The 15421-nt window shown below is 43.9% G+C and overlaps 1 protein-coding gene across 2 annotated transcripts in view; it reads right to left on the minus strand.

The window, feature by feature from the left end:
• The window catches only part of MTARC2 (mitochondrial amidoxime reducing component 2), a 36257-nt gene that overhangs the window by 3600 nt on the left and 17236 nt on the right, over positions 1 to 15421 (minus strand). Inside the window, exons 5-7 of one of the 2 annotated variants that reach the window (XM_041721909.1) lie at positions 4316 to 4377; positions 4162 to 4233; positions 2062 to 2192 (exon numbers count right to left, since the gene is read on the minus strand). In XM_041721909.1, the coding sequence (XP_041577843.1) occupies positions 2066 to 2192; positions 4162 to 4233; positions 4316 to 4377 (261 nt within the window). In that variant the 3' untranslated portion in view covers positions 2062 to 2065. Of the gene's footprint in view, positions 1 to 2056; positions 2193 to 4161; positions 4234 to 4315; positions 4378 to 15421 lie in introns of both variants that reach the window. The other variant, XM_041721908.1, reaches the window with a different exon arrangement.

Raw genomic sequence — 15421 nt, forward strand, 5'->3', positions numbered from 1 at the left:
GCAGTTCACTGTGAAACTTTGGTGCCCCAAACCCAAACCAATCAAAATCAAATAAGTCAAAGAAAGACCCCCACAGAAGGCGTCACCCATTAAGCCGAGTGGCTTGCTCAATGACCGTAGGTAACTGAGTTTTAGTTTCCCCAGAACTATCAATCCAGGTATAGCAGGTGGTGGTGGCCACAGCACAGACGCCTCCTTGCTCAGCTCAAAGATAATCAAGAGCTGTCCTCTTATCAAGAGCTACTTTGGCAGAAACTCTAAGGATCTTCATTGAAAAGCTATTACTTTAGCAGAAGATTCTGTAATAATTTTAAGAATTAAATTAGGGGATCCCTGGGTGGCTCAGTGGTTTAGCGCCTGCCTTTGGCCCAGGGTGTGGTCCTGGAGTCCCACGTCAGGCTTCTGCATGGAGCCTGCTTCTCCCTCTGCCTGTGTCTCTGCCTCTCTCTTTCTCTCTGTCTCTCATGAATAAATAAATAAAGTCTTTAAAAAAAGAATTAAGAAATTAGACTTTTTTTATTTTTTATTTTTTATTTTTTTTTTAGAGAGAAAGAGAAAAAGTGTGCTCGAGCATAAGCATGAACCAGGAGTGAAGACTAGCAGGGGAGGAGCAGAGGGACAGGGAGAGACTCTTAAGCAGGTTCCACGTTCAGCATGGAGCCAGACGCAGTGTTCAAACTCACCACTGAGATCATGACCTGAGCTGAAATCAAGAGTCGGACACTTCACTGAGTCACCCAGGTGCCCCAGAAATTAGCCTCATTTACATTTATTCCTAACTAGGGAAACAGGGACCTGTCAAAAGTAGTGAATCCTGAACAATGAAACCCCATTGGGAGAACCTTTTTTTTTTTTTTTTATGAACAGTTATTTTTTTTTATTTTTTTATTCATGATAGTCACAGAGAGAGAGAGAGAGAGAGAGGCAGAGACACAGGCAGAGGGAGAAGCAGGCTCCATGCCCCGGGAGCCCGACGTGGGATTCGATCCGGGTCTCCAGGATCGTGCCCTGGGCCAAAGGCAGGCGCCAAACCGCTGCGCCACCCAGGGATCCCTGGGAGAACCTTTTTAACTCAACAATGTAAATTTGGGGACACCTGGGTGGCTCAGCAGTTGAGCATCAGCCTTCAGCACAGGGTGTGATTGTGGGTCTGGGAATCAAGTGTAAAAAAAAAATTTTCAGACATGAGGGGACTTTCAGACTGGGTTATAGATTTTAGGAGAAGAGTTGCTTACAAGGCTCAATTTGAAGTCTTCCAAATGACTTTATTTCTTCCAAATGACTTTATTTCTAAAATTTGAGGATTAGGCCTTATGCTCCAGGCATCAGAATTTTATTTAGCCCAGTGAAATCAGTGTGAGAACATTACTTTCTACCTTATGACTCAGAATCCAGGTGCCTTAATGCCCTAATATTTTTCAAACGTTAAATCGTATTTTTAAAAAAAATTTTAAAAAGATTTTATGTATTTATTCATGAGAGACATACAGAGAGAGGCAGAGACACAGGCAGAGGGAGAAGCAGGCTCCCCACAGGGAGCCCAGTGCAAGACTCGATCCCAGGACCCCGGGATCACAGCCTGAGCTGAAGGCAGATGCTCAACCACTGAGCAACCCAGGCGTCTCTTAAAAATAAATTTTATAAAAAGTATTCAATGTTTTTCTCAAGTTGATTTTGAACAATTTAAACATTTCCCCTCACTTTTCTATCAGAGACAGGAAAAAATCAATACAGAACTCTTGAGAGCTGCTCACCTTCCTGCTCAATTTCCTTATTCTTTAATGAACTGAGAATATCTACCTATCTTTTGCCGGGGCTCCTGCATCAGCATTTTATAACTGAATGGGAAGTGGAGAGAAGCCGAGGTGGAATAAATCAGACTGCTGGGGAAAGAAAACTAAAAGGCATTTTCCAACTCCAAAGAGCAGAACACAAACCGCTCCTTCTCCTAAGATTTAAAGCAGCAAAACATAACATCTCAGCACAAGAAATGTGGCAGTGGCTTGGAGGCAATGCATTCCAGCAGCAAAGCTGCTGACTTGAGTATGCTGCTCACCATACCACGTCATGGAACCATCCGATACACCGGGTCACCAACTTGTAAGCTGCCAATTTTCTCCACTGAATAATAGATCCCAAAGAGTGGGGACGACTTGTATATTTGCTTCTCCGACGGATCACACAGGCGGTAACTGAAAGAGGCAAAAATTCACCATCAGGCACAAAAGGGAAATAAGAATCCAAGTGCTCTCCATAGAACTCAAGTTTTCATTCTCAGATTACCTATAAATAAATAGCACACCTTTTCTACAACATGGACAGAGAACTCTGTGGGCAAGGAGTCAAACTGCACAAAATCCTGCCTTTTCTAGAAGCATCCTGAGAATCCATACAATTTTTCCATGGCTTCAGTTTGAAAAAACTTTAAGTGTTACTCAAAATGAGTGCCATGTTTCCAAAAAAAAAAAAAAACAGGTGGTATGTTTGCATGTATACCTCCCACTTCACAATTCCCTGAAACAAATAAATGCTCGTACAATCTCAAAATGGAACTGCCTGAACTCTCCAAAACTTTTTTTTTTTAAGATTTTATTTATTTATTCATGAGAGACAGAGAGAGGCAGAGACACAGGCAGAGGGAGGAGCAGGCTCCATGCAGGGAGCCCGATGTGGGACTCTATCCCGGGTCCGCAGGATCAGGCCCTGGACTGAAGGTGGCGCTAAACCGCTGAGCCACCCGGGCTGCCCCAAAACTTTTTTTAAAGATTTTATTTATTTATTTGAGAGAGGGATCCCTGGGTGGCGCAGTGGTTTGGCGCTTGCCTTTGGCCCAGGGCGCGATCCTGGAGACCCGGGATCGAATCCCACATCAGGCTCCCGGTGCATGGAGCCTGCTTCTCCCTCTGCCTATGTCTCTGCCTCTCTCTCTCTCTCTCTCTGTGACTATTATAAATAAATAAAAAATTAAAAAAAAAAATTTATTTGAGAGAAAGAAAGCGAGCAGAAGGAGAGGGAGACACGCAGGCTCCCTGCTGAGCAGGAAGCCCAAGGAGAGGCTCAATCCCAGACCCCAAGATCATGACCTGAGCTGAAATCAAGAGTCAGATGCGTAACCAACTGAGCCACCCAGATGCCCCTCTAAGCCTTCCGTTCAATGCATGGAGGTAATCTGCTTTCCACCCTGTCAGGTTTACAAGCCCAAAGCTGAGCTTCTTTGGTGAACAAAAGTGAAAACACAGATGCAACTGGCATGGGGCTGGACTACTGATGAAGCTAATCTTTTTCAAAAGCCCTGTCTAAAGAAAAAAAAAATTAACTTCGCCACACCTCAAAAATCAAAAAACAGAACTGTGTATCTGAAGACTTCAAGAAATAACCTCTTCTCTAACTTAAAACCATTGGAAACAAATAACAGAGAAAAGGGAAACAAAAAAGAATATATCTTCCCCAAAATGTTGACTTAGTTTTGACTTAGTTTTAAAAACACATTTAGTTGATAACTAAAGTCGGCTAATAACAGAACAAAAGAAAACCACCCTGGCACCAAAGAAGCTCCTGAATGAACAAACTCCTGACAACTCGTTACATTTCTATTTTTCTAATATTTCATTACACAACTTCAATGAGCCTCATCATCCTTGATGTTAAGTCTAATAAAGAAATGTAAGCTGCAATAAAAATAATTACAGTATTTGAGGTATTAATTTGGAAATACACACGTGAATGTTCTTAAAATTCGATGTGAGAGATATGAAAATTTAAAAACACAGGATTAGACAATGAAAAATCTATCAAAAGCACTCGAAGGGGACGCCTGGGTGGCTCAGTGGTTGAGCATCTGCCTTTGGCTCAGGTCATGATCCTGGGGTCCCCGGATCGAGTCCTGCATCGGGCTCCCTGTGGGAGCCTGCTTCTCCCTCTGCCTGTGTCTCTGCCTCTCTCTGTGTGTCTCTCGTGAATAAATAAAGTCTTTAAAAAAAGAAAAAAGAAAAGAAAGAAAAGCACTTAAAGATCCATCCATAAAAAAAGAGGAAGCAACTTACCAACAGACCCATGCCAAGCAGAAGGCAGAGTGAGAAGTGCTCGGACAGGGCACTACACCTGCAGGTAGCTCTGGGATGGGGCTAATATTAAAAATACACTGGACACACTGCTGTTTACCTCTTCAGGGTTTCCAGGGGCTCCTTCCTGTCTATGATTCCAGTATCTGGGTCTACGGTGGTCAAGATGCACCTGCCATTCAAGGATCAGCAGTTAGGTGGTGTTAGGAACCAATGAACAGACCCCAGAGGTTGACGCTCAAGAGGATCCTTACCTGGGGCAAGACAAAACCTTTTTCATTTCTACGTTGCCAATGAGGAGCTCATCCCAGGTGTCCTAAGAGAAAAAGAAAAGTTATCTTTTGAATCAAGGCTTCATTAGTGTTTAAAGCCGTTTAATCTTTGGCTGGTACTAACTATGAAGCTAGCAGAAGAAAGCAGAGCCAGACACCAAGAAGCATCTCCCAAAGGGACACAAAGAGAGATGGCACATTGGTGAGTCCCGGAACCATTCACCCCTTGACGCACAGTCTCAGAAACCTGGTTGTCAGCACCGCAAGAGCAGACCTTCTCGGGGGGCAGTTTGCCATGAGAATCACACATTAACTACAGGGCAATGTACTGACATATAATGAGGAATGTACAGCTTGCAAGACAAGCCCACTTTGTCCTTAGAACTAAGCCACGATGGAAGCCAAGTTAAGATCTGACAGTTGTTTGATGAATGGGACGCCACGCAGGGGAAGTCAGCTGTGAGACTCACAATCAGCACTCCCACCTCCAGAGAGGCAGCCTGCCCCTGGGGCCTGGCATTCCAGCCACTGGCCCTGCTCTGCTTTCCCACCCTTGAACCGTGGGCACCACCAACATCACCTCAGGGCTTCAATAAGTCTTCACGACTTTGAAGAAGTTACTATTATGTCCCCCGTTTTGCACAAAGAAATGAAGACCTGGAGGGATTGCAAAATTTTCTCAGGGTCACAGCAGCTAGGTTCAAAAAGTTCAGATTCTGAAGGGAGGACTTCTAACCACCCAGCTCTTAAATTTATCTCCATCTCTATTTATCTGTCTACACACACACACACACACACATATACACACACATACGGAAATTATATAGATGATGTTATATATGCCTCAAGGTACATATTCACACACATATCTGCACAGACACACACACATGTATATAACGAGGGTGTATTATAGGACTCTATTGCTGATAGGGAAGCTACCTGTGGAGTTTGCATTTCCCAGGACAACCCTCTGTCCAGGCCTCAGGGGGACAGGTGAGAGGCAGTAGAGGAGGCACTTCACTACAGGCTCCAGAAACCAATAACAGTATCTATAATCAGATGCAATAAGTATGTCCCTTGAAAAACTGTTTCCTGGGGCACCTGGGTGGCTCAGCGGTTGAGCATCTGCCTTTGGCTCAGGGCATGACCCCCGGGGCCTGGGATTAAGTTTAGCATCAGGCTCCCCACAGCAAGCCTGTTTCTCCTTCTTTTTTTTTAATATTTTTTTTAATTTTTTATTTATTTAATGATAGTCACACAGAGAGAGAGAGAGAGAGAAAGAGAGAGGCAGAGACACAGGCAGAGGGCAAAGCAGGCTCCATGCACTGGGAGCCCGACATGGGATTCGATCCCGGGTCTCCAGGATCGCGCCCTGGGCCAAAGGCAGGCGCCAAACCGCTGCGCCACCCAGGGATCCCCCCTGTTTCTCCTTCTGCCTGTGTCTCTGCCTCTCTCTGTGTCTCTCATGAATAAATAAATAAAATCGTTAATTAAAAAAAAAAAAGAAGAAGAAAAGAAAGAAAAATTGTTTCCTGACCTTAGCTCAGATGAGGTTTGGAGGCCTTGGGTCTAAGGGATTTGATGAGAAGTCAGTTACCAAGTGAGGACATAAGGCACCTGGTCCTTGACTCCCCCCACCTCCTGCCGACCTCCCAGGGGGCATGAGAGCCCACTCTGTTTCTGCGGGAGGCTAACACAGTGTTTTCCCTCCAACCACTGATGACCAGCCTCCAGTCACGCTCTGGTTCTCTTCCAAAGTATGCTTACCCCCGAGGGCCAACAGGGGTGATTTAGCAAACCAGCCACCCAGGTGTCCAGAATTTCATATTTGGAAGCCACAGATCTGTAGAAACTCTGCCTTGTGGCTACGGCATGAAGCAGGAAAGTCTGAAAAGTTCAATTAGGTTTCCCAGCTTAATAAAAGATTTTGGGACGCCTGGGTGGCTCTGTGGTTGAGCATCTGCCTTCAGCCCAGGGCATGATCCTGGAGTCCTGGGATCGAGTCCCCCATTGGGCTCCCTGCATGGAGCCTGCCTCTCCCTCAGCCTGTGTCTCTGCCCCTCTCACTTGCTACATCTCTCATGAATAAATAAATAGAAATCTTTAACAGAAAATAAATAAAACAGATTTCATCTGCTCTTCCGCTCTTGAGAACTGCACTACCCAGTTCAGAATGACAAACTGTCTGCCTTCATAGAAATTGGCTTAAGCTCCCCAAATGCCAGCTCTAATTACCTCTGGAGACATTAATCAGTTTATATCATAACATCACTCACCCTAATCTGATCACGGCTGGCATTTGGGTGTAGAGCATTATTTGCAGTAAACAAAGAAACAAACAAAAACCACCAAGAGAATTGTTTTAATGTAATTATTAGTTCAGTTTTCAGTTATTAGATTAAAATAACGAAACACCTTAGGTTATTAACAGTTAACGTGAATTAAGAATGCATGGAATTGGGGCGTCTGAGTGGCTCAGTGGTTGAGCGTCTGCCTTCAGCTCAGAGCATGATCCTGGGATCCAGGATCGAGTCCCACATCAGGCTCCTTGCAGGGAGCCTGCTTCTCCCTCTGCCTATGTCTCTGCCTCTCTCTCCGTGTGTCTTTCATGAATAAATAAAATCTTTTTTAAAAATGCATGAAATTAAATCCTCCATTACGTTCTAGCGGATACGCGCATCTTCCATTATGTTCTACCGGATAGCGCATCTTCCATTGCATTCTACCAGATTCGTGCATCTTCCATTACGTTCTGCCGGGTACGCGCCGGTACGCGCGGGGTCCCAGGGCCTTCCCTCCACCCTGGACACAGCCCGGAGAGCCCGCTGCTCCCCCTGGGGGCGGGCTGCCTGTGTGCAGTCTGGCAAAACCCAGGCCCCTCCGACATTTACTTACGGTGAAGGGACAAACCATGGGGCTTTTGAGGTGTTAGAAAGGAGGGGGAGAGAGAAAGGCGGTACTCTGTCTCTCGCTCTCTCAAATAAATGAATAAAATATTTTATTTATTTTTTAATGAGTTGTTGTTGTTTTTAAAGATTTTATGTATTTATTCCTGAGAGATACAGAGAGAGAGGCAGAGACACAGGCAGAGGGAGAAGCAGGCTCCATGCAGGGAGCCCGATATGGGACCCGATCCCGGGACTCTGGGATCACAACCTGAGCCAAAGGCAGACACTCAACCACTGAGCCATCCAGGTGCCTCAAACAAAATCTTTTAAAATAAATAAATGTATGACAAGAGCATCTAATCCTTCCTCTCTTTCCTTCCGTTTCCCTCTCTCTCTGTACACACACACACCACACACACACACGGCTACACACATATATTTAAAGGGAAAACAATACATCTATTCCATCTTTGTGTATATATTCTATATGTTGTATATATGTGCGTATACACACACACACACACAGACACAATATACACATACACACACGTGTGGGGTGGGGGAGCACCAGGCGAAAAGGGAGGCCAACATGGGCTCTTGAATATCCAGGCACCAGAGATGGACAAGAAGACATCTGAGAGTAAGATGGAAAGCCAGGTGACAAAAGCCTGAGTGCTTTGCTGTTGCCATGGGTCATCCAAAGAATTATCCTGAAGAACACAGGTTGGATCAGCAAGTCTACCCAACCAACAGCTACAGAGCTTCCGGGCACTTACACATCCAGCCAGGGTCCCCGCTGGTCCCAGGACAGCTCCCGAACCTTCTACCTCCTGAACCTCAGTCACAAGATTGGTGCCTGTTCATTCCCTGCTCCTGATTCTCTAACTGCTACTCCTAAGTTTAGTAGCTTATGTCACACATTCGGTTATTAGAAGCAATTTCTAATTGCTTCTAATTAGAAATTAGAAATATGAGTAAAGATGAATGAGTAAAGAAACAAATTTGTGGTTTAGAAATCCTTAGCTGTTTTTCTGGTTTGGTATCAACGATGCCACAAGAGCACAGCAAGCTGGGGAAGCCACGAACAAGGGACTGGCTACACGTGGCCCGTTATTGGATGATCACTGGGCAGTGAAAAGGACGATGTGAGTCTCTAGCAACTGACTCATGTGCAGGATGTTGCTGAGTGAAGAAAGCACATCCATATAGATACCATACATAGGATAAGTCGCTTATGTGATTTAAAAAAAAAAAAAACCTGTAGGTACAGCCATGTATATATATACGTGTATGTAAATATATATATATATATATATATATATATATATATATTTATTTATTTATAGCAATATTCTGGAAGGCTCCTCAAGTTTATTTTTTTTTAAAGATTTTATTTATTCATTCATGAGAGACACAGAGAGAGAGAGAGAGGCAGAGACACAGGCAGAGGGAGAAGCAGGCTCCATGCAGGGAGCCCGATGTGGGACTCCATCCCGGGTCTCCAGGATCACGCCCTGGGATGAAGGCAGGCTCTAAACCGCTGGGCCACCCAGGGATTCCCCGGGCCCCTCTAGTTTAAACAGTATTTTTATAATGAATTTTTAACTTTTTCATTTCCCCTTTTTGTGTTATTTTTTCTGAGAAGCATTATCATCTCAACAACACATTTTTCAAATCATTTCGGTCATTTTTTTTCTCATTTACAATTTTAATCGAAGCACTGCTCTTCATTTTTTCTTAACTCTTTCTTATAAGCACAAAATTTTAATATCTAGGTCAATTTTGGGGGAAAGAAACACCATCAAAGAACTTCCCTCCAGAATAAACAATGATGTTCATTCCTCCAAACAACCAAATTTGAAGTCTACTGAAACAAAAACAAAAAGCCCACACACACACATAGAAAAGTAACAAAAATCACATTCTAGGGGTTCAGCGCATTTAGCAGCCTTCGCTGTGCTAATCATCCTTCAGCTGACTTTCAAAAAAAATTAACGCCCTAGTGCATCAAAATATATATTTTACATTTGCTTTGTTTAAATTAGAAATAATAATTAAAAAAAGAAAACTTGAAGGAATTCATAATCAACTGCCTGACTCAAGGGTGCATGGGTGGCTCAGTGGTTGAGTGTCTGCCTTCGGCTTAGGTCGTGATCCCAGGGTCCTGGGATTGAGTCCCACGTCGGGCTCCCTGCAGGGAACCTGCTTCTCCCTCTGCCTATGTCTCTGCCTCTCTCTGTGTGTCTCTCATGAGTAAATAAGTAAAACCTAAAAAAAAAAGTGTTCCTATCACTTCTATCACTCAGGAAATGCCAAGGGTTTTAGGAGTTGTTTTAGGGAACAAACGCCAAGTACATATTTCCCATTACACCACACAGTACAACTATCTCAAACCAAAAATTTTCTGTTTTTAACATATACATGCAAAACAATATTCTTTAATGCCCTGTTGCAAAGTTTAAAGGCTCTCCCTCTCAAGAAACCCTGTAGCAACCTTCCTACAAACACACACATACTCTGTGCTAAGTGTTTCTTTCTCTGGTCTCCTATGCGTTAGGTCACGTCCCTCAACCCTCCAGCTTCTGAGCCCTCGGATCCTGCTTCATTGTGAGACCCTTGCAGGCAGACACAGGGAGTTCATTTCTGCAAGGTTAGCATCTCTCTCAGAGGTGAGCACCCAGCGAACTCTCAGTAAACATCTGTTGCAGGCATGAGCCTTCCGGAACCTTGGTCAATGTATAGACTTGCAGAAAATCATTTTCCTCAGCTGAAGTAAACTCTATTTCATGGCCAAACTTCCTTCACAGACTGACTAGAACACAAGATTCCTTTCACTAAGAATTACCAATGTACAGGAGACATGACTTTGCACTTAATCAGATTTTCGTAAAGATTACAGGCATCGATGCTGGGAGGCGTTACAAGGAAAAGGGTGCACTTCTGCTCAACTGGTGGCAACTGAAATTGGTACGAGGTTTCTGCAAAGCAACTTGGCAATATATATGATAAGCCCTTAAAATTCTGACTTTGCACTTTTTTTTTTAAGATTTTATTTATTCACAAGAGACACAGAGAGAGAGCCAGAGAGGCAGAGACACAGGCAGAGGGAAGAAGCAGGCTCCATACAGGGAGCCTGATGCGAGACTCGATCCCAGGACCCCAGGATCACGCCCTGGGCCAAAGGCAGACGCTTGACTGCTGAGCCACCCAGGCGTCCTTGACTTTGCACTTCTTAAGTTGAGAAGTGCAGACAAAGACTGGTTTACCAGGGATCCCTGGGTGGCTCAGCAGTTTAGCACCTGCCTTTGGCCCAGGGTGTGATCCTGGAGACCTGGGATCGAGTCCCACTTCGGGCTCCCTGCATAGACCCTGCTTCTCCCTCTGCCTGTGTCTCTGCCTCTCTCTGTGTCTCTCATAATGAATAAATAAATAAAATCTTAAAAAAAAAAAAGACTGGTTTACCAAGCTGTTCATTATTTTTGTAAAGGGAAACGGCCTACATGCTCGATTATACTGTTATGGCACAGTTCAAAATGGACTAATACAGAACCACAAAAACTATGCTAATGAAGAATCTGTAAAGACAAGAGCTGTGTTCGCCACGTACCATTAAGTGAAAATGGTGGGATTCGATACCACCCATACAGGATCATATAAATAATATTGGAAACACAATATAATGTTATCATAGGTTATTCTTTGATGGTAGGATGGGGAAGGATTTTTATTCAAGTTTTTCTTTGCACAGGGGAAGTGGTACTTCAAAAAATTACTTTCATAATTGAAAAAATTAACTTTATCTGAAAGATTCTTGAATCATTCAAAAGCTTGCCACATCTCTGCAGCCCTGGTGTCCAATTCTCTCTCATGGCTTTCTCATGACCCTGAGCTTGAGCAACACCATGTAGAGAAGCAGTCAACTTTATCCTTAAAGTGTCAGTCTCGGGCAGCCCTGGTGGCTTAGCGGTTTAGTGCCACCATCAGCCCAGCGTGTGATCCTGGGGACCTGGGATCGAGTCCCGCATCGGGGTCCCTGCATGGAGCCTGCTTCTCCCTCTGCCTGTGTCTCTGCCTCTCTCTGTGTGTCTCTCATGAATAAATAAATAAAAATCTTTTAAAAAAAAAAAGTGTCAATCTCCTCCCGTCACATAGTGGCTGGTGTGTGTGTTCCTACAGAATCACAGGAGGCACATTTCTGTAAACCCAAGTGCATAATAAATGTGCCAGGAGGAATTTATTGTTTGAGAAAAATCCAGGCAAAAAGGAAGGACAGAAGCCTCAGGCTTTCTGCAAAGCTAGCTTCCACTCCCTGGAAGCTACCTACTGTAAGGAACACAGTATGAAAGTAATTTATTTTATTTTTTTTAAATCAGGACATAGAAAAAAATAATAAAAAAATAAATCAGGACATAGACTGTACAACTGAAGTGTTAGAAAGAAAGAAAGAAAGAAAGAAGAGAAGAGAGAAGAGAGAGAGAGAGAGAGAGAGAAAGAAAGAAAGAAAGAAAGAAAGAAAGAAAGAAAGAAAGAAAGAAAGAAAGAAAAGAAAGAAAGAAAAGCTAACCGAGAGGTCATATCGGAGAGAGAGTTTGAGAGAGATTTGTGATAAACTCTCTATTGAACACACACATACATATTAACAGAAGAAAAAGACAAAAGGAATTATACTACTGTAGGGCTGCAAAGAACCTTTAAAATCCTTTAGTAAAACCTGTCAGCTTAAAAAATAAATAAATAGATAGATAAAACCTGTCAACTTTATTTTTTTTAAGATTTTATTTATTTATTCATGAGATAGGCAGAAACACAGGCAGAGGGAGAAGCAGGCTCCCTGCGGGGAGCCTGATGTGGGACTCAATCCCAGGACCCTAGGATCATGCCCAGAGCCGAAGGCAGATGCTCAACCACTGAGGCACCCGGGCGTCCCTCAACTTTAGAAACATGAGTGTGGGGGGTACCTGGGTGGCTCAGGTGGTTGGAGCGTCTGCCTTTGGCTCAGATCATGATCCCAGGGTCCTGGGATGGAGCCCCACTTCCAGGCTCCCTGCTCAGTGGGGAGCCTGCTTCTCCCTCTCCCTCTCCCTCTGCCTCTACCCCTGCTCCTTCTCTTTCTCTCTCTCAAATAAATAAAATCTTAAAAAATAAAAATAAAAAATAGGAAAAAAAGGAACATGAGTGTGTTACTATTCCCCTCCACCCAGCAGTCCTGTCTCCCGTGCGTTCATCATTTTGGCTTTTCTAAATAAGGACAGACTTGGCTAAGGCTCCTAACAAAATGTGCCTGTCAGCAAAGCTCCCCAGATGAGCACAGGGGAGCCCTTACTTGAAAGGAAGACTATACATGCCTAGGATAGACCTCTTCTTGGTGCTTTTCATTCATTTGAAAGAAAAATGACTCTTAGATGCCTTCAGCTTCCTTCTAGCAAAGTCAATGAACATGAAATTTGGGCTTATCTTCATGATGCCAAACCTGATGCTTGTTCTGTCTTGTTTCTTCCAGAAGCACATACCTCTTCCCCTTGACCACATGGTGACTGAGGACCCAATGTGGTTTTTGCTATATGGCCCAGCAGTGTTTTAAACAAGGGATAGGGGCACCCCAGGTGGCTCAGCAGTTTAGCGCTGCCTTCAATCCAGGGTCTGATCCTGGAGACCTGGGATCGAGTCCCACGTTGGGCCCTCTGCATGGAGCCTGCTTTTCCCTCTGCCTGTGTCTCTGCCTCTCTCTCTCTCTCTCTCTCTCTCTCTCTCTCTCTGTGTCTCTCATAAATAAATAAATAAAATCTTTAAAAAAATAAAATAATACAAAAAAAAAAAATAAACAAGGGATAGCCCTGTAAATGGCTGGACTTCATGGACTTCAGACAGCCAGAGAGCCAATGACCTGGCCACACACTAGCTGTGTGACATTAGGCAAGTAACTCAACCTCCCTGAGCTTCCACAGCTACGGAGGGAGGTGAAAACACCATTTGCTTCAATGACTACCAGACACTTCTCACCACGATCCACAGTAAAACATTACCTTTTATAATTGCCCAAACTTGGAAGCAACCAAGATACCCTTCAGTAGGCGAATGGATAAATTAAATTGCGGCACATCCAGTCAACAGAAAATTATTCAGTGCTAAAAAGAAACGAGCTATTAAACCATGAAAAGACGTGGAGGAAACTCAAATGTGTGTATTACCAACTGAAAGAAGCCAACGTGAGAAATCTACACACTTCCAAACAGAAGACATTCTAGAAAAGGCAAAACTATGGAGACTGTAAAATTGTCAGAGGGGTGGGGGTTGGAGAGAAGGTGAAGGGAGGTGAAGGTGGAGGCAGAAGGCAGAGCAGAGGGGACCTTTAGGGCAGTGAAAATACTCTGCGCCATGCTACAATGTTGGATGTGTCCTCAGACATCTGCCCCAACCCACAGAATGGACAACACAGCAAACCTTCAGGTAAACTACGGACTGTGGGTGATCGTGACGTGTCAGCATAGGTTCACCCTTGGGAACATACCACTCTGGCGAGCAATGTGCTGATGAAGGGGGGCTGCGCACACCAGAGCTGATGGGAAATCTCTGTACTGTCATCTCAATTGTATTGCAAACCTCTACCTGCTGTAAAAAAAAAAAAAAAAAAAAAAAAAAAAAAATCACGTCTTTATTTATTTATTTTTAAATATTTATTTATTTATTTATTTGAGTGTGAGAGAGAGAGAGATTGAGAGTGAAGGAGGGAGCGTGCACAAAGAGGGAGAGGGAGAAGCGGACTCCCTACTGGGCAGGGAGCCTGATGTGGGGGCCGATCCCAGGACCTTGGGAACGCGACCTGAGCCCAAGGCAGACACTTAGCCAACTGAACCACCCAGATGCCCCAATAAAGTACTTTTTAAAAATTACATTTTACATTGTTTCCCAATGTTCTTTCACACCCACACAACACACACACATACACTCACACACACACCAGATAAACAAAAGTCTTACAAAACAATTGTTTTAAGTAGGCTCCACACCCGGTGTGGGGCTTGAACTCACAATCCTGAGATCAGGAGTCTCCTGCTCTAGGACTGAGCCAGCTAGCCGCCCACAAATCAAACCTTAACCTTACTGTATATAGCCTACTCCAATATCTTTTATCCTGTTTAGTCTTTTTTTTTTTCTTTTTTTAATGCTAGTCAGGGTCCTTGAAACTGAAATTATAACCCAATAATGGGTTATGACTTGCACTTTGGAAAGTAGGAGGATTAAGTCAGATCCAGCACATGAAATGCCTGGCACAGTGTCTGGGACATAATGCACATTTGATAACTGGGAGACTAGGTTGTTACTGTTACTTTGTTATTGTTCTATATGCTGCTGTTGGCATTGCTTCTTCAGAAATCCCCAAAGCCAGACAGATAGGATATTCTTATTCCAGGACAGAGAACTTTTTTTTTTTTAAGATTTTATTTATTTAAGAGAGAGAGGGTGTGCACAAACAGGGGGAGGGGGAGAGGACGAGGAGAAGCAGACCTCCCGCTGCGTGGGGAGCTGGGCTCAAGACTCGATCCCAGGACTCTGGCTGGAATCATGACCAGAGCCAAAGGCAGATGCTTAATGGACTGAGCCACCCAGGCGCCCTCAGGACAGACATTTCTAATCTAAGCTCCTAAGTAAAATCCTAAGTCGTCCCCACTTAGATTTGAGGGACTGAAATTTTGGTGATGATGGTTTATAAAATCTTTGCTTCTCAACAGCTGCAAAGGATAGTACAGAGAGGACCCTATTCACACAACCAGTGAGTGATGGGACTTCGAGTCCAACCACAGCTGCCTGGCTTCAAGATCTACCACCTGTCTAGAAGCTTCCTGAAGAATCGCTTCCTGAGTGACACTACACCAAAGGTTTTCTGCAAGCTTCTCCATAGTTCTTTCATACTGCAGGGTAAGAAATGATACAAACAAAATATTGCAAAAAAAGAAGAAAGGAAAGAAAGGAAGAAAGAAAGAAAGAAAAAGAGAAAAAAGAGTCAAGTCCTGCTTACCAGGAAAGTGAGCAAAGTTCAGGAAACACCTGACCCCTGACTCTACTAGCAATGGCCAAGCACACAGACAAGAAGCATCGGTCAACTGTATTATTTTTAAATTCCACTGCTCCACATTCCCAGAACTCACACACACCACACCGGCCCAAGGGAGGCCACCTTTTAAAACTTGCGTAACATTCT

This window comes from Vulpes lagopus, chromosome 11 (genome assembly GCF_018345385.1).
Source record: "Vulpes lagopus strain Blue_001 chromosome 11, ASM1834538v1, whole genome shotgun sequence".
NCBI classification, from domain to species: domain Eukaryota; kingdom Metazoa; phylum Chordata; class Mammalia; order Carnivora; family Canidae; genus Vulpes; species Vulpes lagopus.